Raw genomic sequence first — 13,024 nt, 5'->3', positions numbered from 1 at the left:
TTCTATGAATGCGACAACTTTATTATTAGTTACATCCAATTGAAACCAGAACATTAATAGCTTGCTTTATTTAAGCCCTCCGGCCACAATGAGTGCCAAATGAGCGCGATAACTCTCAAAACGTGTTGGCGGAGTTTCAGGCCGACCCTCTTGAAGAAGCTGATCATCCTCTTAGCTGGGTGAACCGGGCGTTGCACGTTTTTATCCCTTAGCTTTGACAATAATTTCAGGAATGAACGATTTGATTCGTCTCCTGGATATGGTGCTGGATAATAATTTGACTTGAAGAGATTTCTCAAACGGAACAACGCACGATCTCGGAGGGGCGGGTGTTGCACGATTTCATCACTTCGCTTTGACAATGATTGCAGGATTGGATTATTTGATGCATCTCTTGGAAATGATCCTGGCTGATTAAGTGAATAAAATACGTTTGTTGAAGGGAGTTTCTCCAACGCACGATCTCTTGCATCTCCATCTAAAATAAAACACTTTATTAGTTCATTTTATTCATAACTAGCGTGTACCCGCGACTTCGTTCGCGTCGAATTAATCATTTGTAATGGTGATGATAAAGCAAAGCAAGCATTTCCATTAACATACAAACTGGATAAAATTTTCTCACATTTATGTCAGCATGAGAAAAAACAATATGGCGATATTATTATATAACTTGGTAATATTTGAGGGGTAGTTTCATCTCGTTGGAATTTGACTTTCAAAAAATACGTTTGCCAAAAATAAGCTTTTTACGTCAAGCAGTTTAAACAGAATCGTGGTTAAGAGATTACCCAACTTTTTGGAACACCCTGTATGATTTTTTTAAGAATTTCAAAATATAAAACCAAGTAAAAAAAAAACAAATAAATTATGCTTGTCCAAGCGTTTTCCCGAAAGACTAACCGTTTTTTAAATAACAAATATTGTAATATTTGAGGGGCGTTTTCACCCTCTTGGAATTTGAGATTCGAGAAACCCCTCCTTATCGAATCTCTACACCCCACAGTCAATCCGTTTGCCAAAAATCAGCTTTAAACATCAAGCAGTTTAAACAGAATCGTGATTACTCAATGGTCATATTTTATGAAACACCCGGTATAAATTTTTAAAAAATCTTAAAATATGTAAAACAACAATATAGAATATACGTATTTAAGAGTTTTTTCGAAAAACTTACCAGTTTTTAAATAAAAAATATTTTAATATTTATTAGTTTCGAAAAATCCCTTCTTATCGAACCTCTACACCCTAAAGTCAATCTGTTTTCCAAAAATCAGCTTTTTACGTCAAGCGCTTTAAGCAGGATCGTAATTAAGAAATGACCAGATTTGCGAAACACCCTGTATACATTTTTAAAAAATCTTAAAATATGTAAAAAAACAAAATAAAATATACGTGTTTAAGCGTTTTTTCGGAAACTTGGCCGTTTTTTAAATAAAAAATATTGTAATATTTGAGGGGTGGTTTCAACCTCTTGGAACTGGAATTTCGAAAAATCCCTTCTTATCGAACCTCTACCCCCTAGAATCAACCAGAGTTACTTAAGGATTTTATACAGAGAAGACCAGGCTACTAGTAACATAGCAAGTTGCCGGACGAATTTACGTTTATCCAATTTGCGTGCGTACTCGAGATTCACTGACGGGTAGTCGGCTAGTCAGCATGGTACAAAGAAAACAAGGTATGATCGATATCGACCCCAATTTCGTTAAGTCTGCGCATACCACCTGTGACGTCATACGCCATACAAAAAAATATCCATATTGTGCAATTGCCACTAATAAAAAGAGACCTAAAATAGAGAAGAATTAAGCCGGAGTCTCATGCATCCGAAATCCGATGATACGACGATCCGACGGTGCTCCTATTGGTCGAAATATTTTGACAACAATTTTTATCCGATAATTTTAACTAATCATCCGACGTCGTATAAAGTTAAATTTTGTTTAACTTTTGTACGATATCGTGTGTTTTTTAACCTCACTTTTTTTTAAAACATTTGTTTTTAAAAACAAGTTTAGTGGGAAGTGGGCAATTATATAATTAAATTATATTTGGCGAGGAAGTTATTTTTATAAGTGTTTCTCCAATAAAACATGACATGAACTCTATTCAGCGCAGCAGAAAAATGTTAAAACTGTCAAATTTCGGAACGAACTTTCGGATGTATGTGACAGGCTTTTTTTATTTCACACGATAACTTCAAATTTCGGATGTCGTACCATCGGATTTCGGATGCATGAGACTCCGACTTTAGGACATAACCCTAAAAGTTATGTCAAATCATCGTGCTTGACATTTGAAAAATTATTTTGACATTTATTGTTTGACAATTTGAAATTGGCGCGCGGAACTTGCCGACCAATGGTGCCGTTTATCAACCTGCGCAATATCATACCTTGTATTCTTTGTATCATGGCTAGTCAGGCAGTACGCAGTTACAGTTGTGCTTGGACGGGTCGGTCGTGACAGACTAGGAATACGACGCGAGGAGTGCCGAGTATTTATTATTTTCATTTTAACTGTTTACCTTCACTTAAGGTAACATTTAAAATAAAAATACTTGAATCTTTATTATTTGAGTGTGTTTACAAGCCAAAAATAAAAATAAATAAATTCTCTAAACCCAAAAAAAAAACTAAAATATTACTTTAAATAAAAAAAACTTATAACAAGCGTTGAAAAAAGACCACCTTCTTATTGCTAGACAGAAGCCTAGGCGGTCGTAAAATCCCAAATCTCACATTGGCTAACATATTAGGCTAATAGTTTGGAAAGCCTCTCGTATTTTTACTTGAAGCTCATCCAGATTATTAGCCCTATTATGACCATACACTTTGGGTTTTACATAACCCCACAAAAAGAAATCATTGGGAGAAAGATCTGGTGATCTAGCCAGTGGTGACTAGAACTTTTTTTTGGGGAGGAGGACAAGCAATTTTCCCAACTTCCTACTTTTTTTTAGAGGCCATAATATATGTAATAATGTATCGTGATAGGAATAAAAACCCTAGTTTAAAAAAAAATGTTTTATTAATTTAAAATTTAAATTTAATATTATTGAACATTATAACATGCATAAATAATTATTGTTATGACAACTCTAAAACTAAAATAAAATCGTACCATCCTTAATATTTTTAATTTGGGATTAATGACTAATTTTCCAACTCAATTATACATTGGGGGGGAGCATCCCCCCAACACCCCCCATAGCTTCACCACTGGATGTAGCGGGCCACAAAATAGTTCCACGTCCACTAATTAAACGGTTAAACACTTGCTTTAACTCCTGTTCTTCATTAATCAACACATCAGGCTTGTTGTGTTTTTGTGGGGACACGCACCCATGTGTTTCAAAATTATTAATAACTCTTGATATAGTAGGTAAAGATAGAATTGTCCTGTTTACAAAAGTTTGTGGAAAAATTGTTTGTATATCCCGATAAGACCTATTTTGGAAATACCATTTTACAATTTGAATTTTCTCACGAACTTCGTAAACATCCATTATTTTACTTAAAAATAAATTTTACACGAGAACTGTCGCGAGAATCTATGTATTCGTTTTGGCTATTAAAACACGAATAAATATAAATTATGAAACATTCTTATCACATATCTACCTATTTTTATTTTATCGCATTTTTTCGCCTGCTTTTTATCCGGCGGACGGGTATAAAAGCTAATTCGTCCGGTTCTGCCTATGTTACTACTACGGTGGTCCGGTCTGTATGTTAGTACCTATAGATATTGTGACATAACTTGTGGTTGTTATTTTTGTTTGATCAGGACAGCATTATTTATGATTTTCGTCTAATTTAGTATTTTTGTATCTCTCTTAACTCAATAGCGAATTGTAATAAACCATTCAAAATGAACAAGTTGCTTGCATTTTAAGAAGTTCTTTAAAGAGTTTTAAATAAATTTTTCTGAAAACTTATTCATCATTTTTAAAATTTACATGGGATTTCGTATGTCCAGGTCGGCGAGCCCCCCCCAAACACACGGCATAAAATAATAATCCTCCATTTTTTAAAAATGTTAACAATAGAAAACGAGTAAATATTTTAAAACACATATTCGTAAATATATCTTTTCACTAAGAACATCGCAAATGAAATAATTTTTTTTATGAATATAAATGCAGCTTTATTATTAGTTACATCCAACTGAAATGAGAATATTAGTAATTTGCTTTAATACAGTATATGCTTACTTTTGTAGAGCAACTCAAATGCTTCCTTTGGTAACAATGCGTCCAAAATGGTCAAGATAACTTTATTAATTATCGTACGGATTTTCCTACTGGCTGTTTTGACGACGCTGTTCTCTCTCAATGGTTCACCATCAGGTTTCACTATTTTACTTGACTTTATCAATCTGCTCCATAATGGATTATATGACGGATTATATGATGGATTCAAGAAGTTTCTGATAGGGGAGCAATGTACGATCTTTTGTATCTCCTTCTAAAATACAAAACTTTATTAGTTAAGTTTATTAATAATTAGCTGCTAACTTCGTATGGTCTAAGAGTGATGTGAGTATTTTTGTTCTGTGGCAATCATTAATTTGTTCCATTTCAGTCTCTTTCAAAAGATAAATCCAATTTTATTAATTTGCCTTAATCCAAGACTAATAGCAACCTTTAAATACTTATATATCATTAACTAGCCATAAAGTTAACTCATAGTCCAGTAGATTTTTTTGTAATTATTTTTCCCAGTGGGTGAATATACAGAATTGTTCACCACATACGACACGGAGTATTGTAGCTAAACAATTAGAGTTTTTTCAAATTGTAAGTTTTGGGTTCGTTGAAAGACTGATGAGATGAGAGTTACAATTTAAAAAGATACAGAGTGTTCCAAATCAGTAAAAAATATCAAAGTTGTATTTTTTTAAATGGAACACCCTATATATTATTACATTTTTAGTTTCTATGATTGAAATAAAGGTAAATTTGATTAAGGTTTATCACACTTAAACGTTACCGTTTTTGAAATATTTTCAATTTTATGAAATAACAGTAAAAATTTTAAGGCTCCATTTCTCCAAGGGTATCAAAGTTTTTAATACCAAATATTTACTGAAGATTATTTATTGATCAGATATTGTGTTGCAATAATAAAAATTTAACTACCTTATACAGAGTGTCCAAAAATTTATATTAAATAATTACTAGCTTTAAACGGCAATAACTTGTGTAATTTAAATAGAACACCTTGTATATTTTACGTGAATCAGATGCACAATTTAATTGTCTATCAAATTGTATTATACCATTTTCTACACATCTCTTCAATTTTTCGTAGAAAATGCATTTTCTAATAATTTAGTCCACATTTATCACTATACCCATGGAATAGTGACATTTTAGATTATTTTTAAAGATGTAACAATTTTTCAGAGAGTACAGATACTAATATTGTCGATATAATTTTTTTATTTCATTATAAAATAAAAAAAAACTGATTAAATATTTTTTGTTACAGAGAACCAGTTAATATGATCCCAGTATTATTCAAACTACAATTGGCTGTTTACGTTGATTAATAATAATTGCTGCAAATATTAAAAAACTGAATTTTGTATGTGTATTAAACACTGTGGTAAAAAGTAACACCTTATAAATTTTATTTCATTTTTTGAAGAATGCTTATTTATAACAACAGAGACGTTCATTTTCATAACTTATTATTATATTGATTTCTGAGTCAAATTTTTTAGAATAATTTATTAATTAAAACAATTAAGAATATAATTAACTAATTTTTGGTCGGAAATAATGGTGGTATATTTAATTGGTATACTCTTTTACGATTTTAAGATTTAAATAGTTTTTTTGTAAACAAATAGGCTTGCAATATTGTTAATTTACCACCTGTATATTTTGTATATATAGGTTGCTCCAAAAAAATCTGAAATATCAATATTCAATTGGTATAGTGATAAATAAAGTCTTAATTATAAGAAAATGCATTTTCTACGAAAACTTGAAGAGATAGGTAAAAATGGTATACAAAAATACAACTTGATAGACAATTAAATTGTACATCTGATTCACGTAAAATATACAGGATGTTCCATTTAAATTAAACAAGTTATTGTCGTTTAAAGCTAGTAATTATTTAATATAAATTTTTGGACACTCTGTATAAGGTTGTAAAATTTTTGTTATTGCAAGACAATATCTGATCAATAAGTAATCTTCAGTAAATATTTAATATTAAAAACTTTGATACCCTTGGAGAAATGGAACCTTAAAATTTTTACTGCAATTTCATAAAATTGAAAACATTTCAAAAACGGTAAAAGGTTTAAGTGTAATAAACCTTAATTAAATTTACCTTTACTTCAATCGTAGAATCTAAAAATAGAATAATATACAGGGTGTTCCATTTAAAAAATACACCTATAATATTTTTTACTCGATTTTTTACTTATTTGCGACAATCTGTATCTTGCAAAAATATTTTTAAATTGTAGCTCTAATAGTCCTTTAACGAACCCAAAACTTACAATTTGTAAAAATCTAATCGTTTAGCTACAATACTTCTTGTCGTATGTGGTGAACAACCCTGTATAATATAATTAAATAATATAATTCCAAATATCTCGAGAACCATTACTCGTAGCGATTTTTATCAAGAGACCTTTTTTACGTAAAAAAAAGTGGTAAATGTATATGTTTTTACTAAGTAGTTTTATACAGGCATGGACGAAAATTTATTACTTTTCAAACCAGTTAAGAAATATGTAGGTGACATCGTCTACAAATAGGGGTCATATTGACATGAAAATCAAATTTTTCATGTTAAAAAACTCCCAGACACCAATTTTCATCCAAATATTGATGTTACTTCAGAAATTATTAGGAAAAAATCGAAATAAAAATGAAAATTCTACACCCTGTATATCCGACACTGAGCATTTCAGGACATTCATTTATACGAACTTTTTTACTTATTTTAATCTGCAAAATATGCTGCCAAAGTTTCCGGAATACAGTTCGGACCACCCTGTATAAACAAACCTGAAGACATTTATGGATAACTTAACAGTAAGGATAAAACAAAAATCAAACACATTTTCGTTGTACGAAGACCAGTGTATTTTCTGTTAATTGTTACAACAACAGGAAGTTAGTTTAATACTTTTTATCGAAAAAAACGTACTCTGCCAGTCTTCTAGGAATGAAAACGTTGATTAGACGCTCCGGCAATAATTTAAGTACTACCCTTGTTTATATATTAATAGTTAGTCAATGAGCCTGTATAAGTCGATGCTGCCAACTGGTGGCAGAAATTAAAACGTAAAAAGGGGCGGAGACTATTGAATTTGGCAAAGAAGTAGGGACTAGGAATTCTTCGAATTTAATTCTCGGTAAAGAATAAAAAATCTTATCTGATTCGAACCGAATTTATACCTCAAAGCGTTATTTACATTTTTTATTTTTGGACATGGATTTATATTTATTTTGATTTTCATAGCCACTTGTTGGATACTAAAGTATTATATTAGGTATATAAATATTTTATTTTTAGATGGATAATTAAAGAATATAATATGAAACTATAAGTTTATCTCCGTTATTAGTAAGGATGAGGCTTTGCACCAACCTATCACCATTTTTTTGTCACAGGGAAGATGGTGCCAACGAAATTTTTATAGCCCTTTTCATTTCTGAGCTACAGGGTCTTTTTAAAAACTTTGCAATTTGGGACACCCCTGGTATCTGTTTCTTGTACTGTAACTTTTTACGTAGAATACGGTGGCGTAGTCTGTTTATCTAAGAAAAAGATGCTTTAAAGATATGAACTAAACTTATGTTTTCTCAAATAGAACACCCTGTATAAAGCATATGATCCGATATTGCTATGAGCTTCTGAAAAATATTTAACATTATATTTATTTTCACTATTTAGAAGATATCATTTTCTAATTAGTAAGCCTATAAAAAGGTATTTAGAAAAAATACAAATTTCTATACAGGGTGTCCCAGAAATAAGTGCAGATATTTTAAGGTAGGGTACATCTAGTAAAAAAAACATTACCATTTTAAAAAAAATTGAAAATAATGTTTTTTAAAGTTATTTAAAAAATTCGAAAATTTTTAAAAACAATGGCAACATTTTGAGAACCGCTCAATTTTCCGGAAAATGTCAAGAAAAATATAAAATTTTCAACAATTCTTTTTCGCAAAAAAACTCATAGGCGTGTTTCTGGAGCCGAAATATACTACCAGTTAAAATGTCTGCACTTATTTCTGGGACACCTTGTATAAGGGACATTTCAAATAAAATTAAAAAAAACACAATGTTCTGGCATAAATACGGGTTTATTCTCAATTGCTTCATAACATAGCAGAATAATACTATGTTAACAGAGAATTAAAATTTTTTTAAAAATTCGAAAAGACCTATTTCCTTAAAGTTGTAACTTGTAACTTTAAAACTATGCATTTCCACATTATGTTTATAGGAACTTTTTTTCATATTTTTTGTTGAGGAATCAATGGGCACTTACACTATTAACACTTTGGTCACTTAAGGACATTAAAAATGTTAAAGGTTGCTATTAAACTTGGATTAACGTAAATTAATAAAATTGTGTTTATCTCGCCAAGGAGACCGAAATCAACAAAACATCAAGAGACAAGTTCAATTGGCATTAAAAGACCTACACAACTGTGCTAACAAGAGACTCCTAACCTAACCTAACAAGAGAAAAAAGTCAGTGTGTCAGCTTAACCCCGAAATTTTATTCGAATCTCTAAAAGCATTTGGGAAGAAAATTATAATAAATCGGAAAAAAATTAAGAATTTAGCCCTTTGTAGCTACAAAACAAAGCAGAATCGGACTTATGACCACGAGAGACGGCACATATTTTTTGGAACACCTTCTATAAGGAATTTTGTAGTGGTGATTTACTAGTAAGTATGTAGCATTTTGGTATTTGCTTTGATTTACTTAGTACACAATTTATATTCAGAACAAAATTATCTCTCAGTCATTATCTCTATGAGACAAAGACTCTAAAGAGCCATGCACAATGGGCTCTTACACAAAAAAAATACTCAATTCAAGGACAAAATCTGAAATAGAAGACTATTTTCAATATATTTATCCAAAAAAAATACTTCCATGACATTGAATAATTTTTTTATAGGCCCTCAAAATTGCTTTAATTTGAAATAATTTTAAAGTGCCAATTGATGACGTATGGATACGTCAATCACATTGCAGAACCGTGCTCGTGCGCCAGCCAACAACTGGCAGCATTGCGATTTGATTTGACCAGCACCACCTCAACTCAAGGCCAATCAACATGATATGGGCAAAGCAAATATGGCAGCGCATTAATATAAATTCTCGTTCCGATTGCATACCAGAAATAATTAATTATCTCTAGTTTGTTGTGCTTCTGCAACACGTTTGTTTAGTTCTTAGTGTTCAGTGTATGGTGTGATCAGAAAATTGTGATAAAATAAAAGTGTAATAAAAATCCAAACCAGACATTCTACATAGGGAACTTCAAACTTGTGTGCTTGTCGTACTCCTCTATTATTAATTATTTTAAGGTAAGAACTAGAAGTATTTATCAAGATATTACACCTAAATGAGTAAAAAGCCTTCACCGCCAGTCTGGATAGTACTTTATAATGGTTACTTACAATAATCAAAAGATAGGTATTAAAGAATAGGTATTAACATTTTATTGTAGCATACCTTTTACATGCTCTGGTTTTTCTTTTTCTGCTTTTATATTCCCCAAAAATGACGAGCTTCGTAAAAAATGGTTGACAGCTATTAAAAGAGATAATTTCACTCCTACTAGTAGTTCTCGGGTAAGAAGTGCATTAAATATGCCTCAAAAAGGCCAAAGGCCCCAAAGCCTCTGTTACCCTAGTGAGGATGTAGTTATGGCTACTGCTTACACTTACCTCACTATAAGTAAAATATTGGAAGAATAATCAAGCTTTTTACATCAAAAAGATTACAGAAAGATATTGACAACATTTGAAAATATAAATGGCCTGGATGTAAGTCTTTTTTTAGGTCACAATTGCCCCTCACATACGTCAGAATTTGTTATTAAATCCATCTTGTTCAGAATATCCAATATTTTATTGAAGAACTATGCAAAAAAGGAATGACGTCTTTACCACAAAGACAATGCCCTATGTAAAGAGAAAGAGTAAAGAAAACTAAACTAAGCGTAAGTTTTACTGACGAACCCCCAAAAAGGTATTTAGTTTTTTTTATATATAAAATCTTGAAACACATTATATTTTTTAATTATCCTCACCTATATTATAGTTTAAATTTATTCCCATTTGTGTAATGCTGCAAAACATAGGGAAAATATTCCATAATTTTTGACCCAAGCCAGTGTAGTTTATAATTCCAAGAGCATTTACCAAGGCTTTTACTAAGACAAGTAACTTCCTATACTGTCTATAATAGTATATATTTATCAAACGTGCAGTAAATTGTGAACTATGGTAGGTAAGTGTTTGCAATTGAATATTTAGTTTATATTGATATTTTCTGTCATATATTTCTGGTTATTTCTTTTTCCGATGATTTTGAACACCTTATATATGCTACCTCAAGTTTGAATATTTTAACACTACCTACCTATTTTCTGAGAAAGCAGACCTTTTTAACAAAGTAAAAAGTAACTAACTGATGTTTTCATAAAAGTAATAATACTAAAAATTCCATACTTATGTGGAGAGCTTTAGACTCCCTGTATATTAAAAAATTAGTGAAATATTACATAATCTAACCCGACATTTGTGTGAAAAATGTCTATTTGGAAATAAAACAGGTTTTAAAATACGCGCCAAATAAAGCACTTCTATCTCCGCCATATTGGAAAAGGTTGAATGGCCTTGTGTGGAGGTGGTGGTGGGTCAGCATGGTGGCCCGGCCGTGATGTCGCTTTTCAACATACCAGGTGTGACGTATTAAAAATAAAGTGCCGATTTTTATTCTGGGCTTTTTTGTTTTTATTTATTTTCTTAAGAACGACTTCAAATTTTTCGAAAGTGAGATAGCAGAAAATTCTAGAATTAATTGCTTTATTCAATTATGCTAATTCCAAAAAATAGTGAAAGAGCCCATTGCCTAACATATACACAACATTTAGCTACTGCTATCTTGGACCAAAACTATACAGGGTCGGTCTTAAATAAGTACAAATATGTTCAGGGCTGGTAGATTTCGGTAAAATAATCATATTTTCTCTTACCGTTTTTCAAAAAAGTCTATAATAACCGAGTTATTCAAGTTTGAAAAATTAAAAAAAATTGATTCATTTAAAAAAAATAGAGCGAACCGAATAGAGATAAACGTAACATAATATAAAATAATTTCAAAAAAAAACTTAAGAAAATTATTAATATTTTTTATGTTGATCACCTGTCACACTCACTATCAAAATCGAAAAACACCATAAAGCACGAATTGAAATGTTGTTTATACAGTAAAAACCAATAATAATCAACTTTCAAACTTTTTGGGGCACCACCCTACGGTAAAAAATAGATTTAAATCTGTAGAGACGTGTACAAAAACCGCTAAAATAGTCACTGATCGCCAGCTGATGACTCATTCGTTACTTTCAAAAAAAAATGGCGTCTAACGTCACAAATTCTGTTTCAGTCCGTATATGGGCGTTACACGTCCTAATATTTTTTAGTCATTGGCTTACAAGTACCTATAATGTCAAAAGTCAAAGTACAAAAAGCAGCCGTGGCAACAACATTGCAACGTGCATGCGTCAAATATTTTGATGACGGGAACTACAACTTTTATTGATTTTTCTATATGAACATACGGAAGATGAAATCCCATAATTTTATAAAATATTTAAAGAATTTTTAATTTTTTACTCAACATTCTTTGATAGTCCAAAACTCCAAATATTTAAAAAAAAATAAAACTTATTATCCTGACCTTTATTTTTTATTTAGGACCAGTTATTAGGTTAAGTTTAGGTTGTTTTTTTTTAGTTTTAATCTTCGATCTTCAACCCTATCATAATTGTGTAATTGTAATACTTAATCTAATATTCAAAAGAAATTAGATTAAGTATTACAAATATATTTTAGAAGAAAATATCTATATATTTGTCATAAAGTTAGTTAGTCATGTCATTAGTTAAACTCTGAATTAAACTTAAATTAAGTTTCGCAACTTTAGTAAATTTTCCGTCTTACAAAATCAAATAAATATTTAATACCTAATAATAACTAACATAATAACAAACAATAAATTTGTCAGAATCAAAAAAAATACGTTACCATCATCAGCTGCTCTGCTGATGTTGGCAAGGGCTAATACCAGAACACATGCCAAAAGAATGTTCGCGTAGTCCTTCATCTTTATATGTTTTATATGTTCACACTAATAATGGGACCAATTTTAAGTTTGGTATGATTTTTATGTATTTTAGTAGAATATATATAAAAAAAGGAAACAATCAAATTTATTTTAATTAAACGAAAAGGATTTATTGCTTTTTTAACGCCGGAACTTTGAAACGGATGGATTGGAGCAATAATAAATCGATTAAAAAAATATATGCCAGGTGTATTATTTGGCGGAAATGCATTTTATATATATTAAACATTTTATACCGAGGGAGTATTAATGTAATAGGATTTTTTTTGACAATTAAAAAATAAAAATTTGCTCAATACGCAGGGTCGGACTGGTCATATAGTCAGGGTGGCGACCCGGGCCCCAGCCTTCGCGGGCCCCCTGTCTTAGGACCTACATGTAAAATAGTTCATTATTTATTCTTAAATACACGGAAAAATAAATTGTAATAAACGCCACAATTGTAGAAACTACTGCCGCATTTTGCGTCTAAAATAGTACTAGGCGTCACGTTGTAACTTTTATTTCTATCACAATTTTAGAACGAAAATTAGGAAGGCAAAACTTTGTATTTTTCAAAAGTATCTCGATACGTATTAAATGTACCATTTTTCTTCCATAAAATGGA

General features: G+C 30.8%; 1 protein-coding gene across 2 annotated transcripts; it reads right to left on the bottom strand.

Annotated features, from left to right (window-relative positions):
• LOC115879274 lies at positions 1-12,470 on the bottom strand. 2 transcript variants are annotated; one of them, XM_030895990.1, is made up of 3 exons: positions 12,318-12,470; positions 4,220-4,472; positions 1-478 (listed from the first exon to the last, which is right to left on the bottom strand). In XM_030895990.1, the coding sequence occupies exons 1-3, from the start codon at positions 12,321-12,323 to the stop codon at positions 54-56; spliced, it is 684 nt and encodes a 227-aa protein (XP_030751850.1). In that variant the 5' UTR covers positions 12,324-12,470; the 3' UTR covers positions 1-53. The 2 variants fall into 2 exon arrangements, with proteins under 2 accessions (XP_030751850.1, XP_030751851.1); XM_030895991.1 differs by having other exon boundaries at positions 4,220-4,469; positions 12,318-12,468.
• Between the last annotated feature and the right edge of the window lie 554 nt (positions 12,471-13,024).

The sequence above is a fragment of the Sitophilus oryzae genome, unplaced genomic scaffold, assembly GCF_002938485.1.
Source record: "Sitophilus oryzae breed Bouriz unplaced genomic scaffold, Soryzae_2.0 scaffold_1576_pilon_pilon, whole genome shotgun sequence".
Lineage (NCBI taxonomy): Eukaryota > Metazoa > Arthropoda > Insecta > Coleoptera > Curculionidae > Sitophilus > Sitophilus oryzae.
Note: the sequence above shows the minus strand (reverse complement) of the source record. Positions and strands in the feature narration are given on the sequence as shown.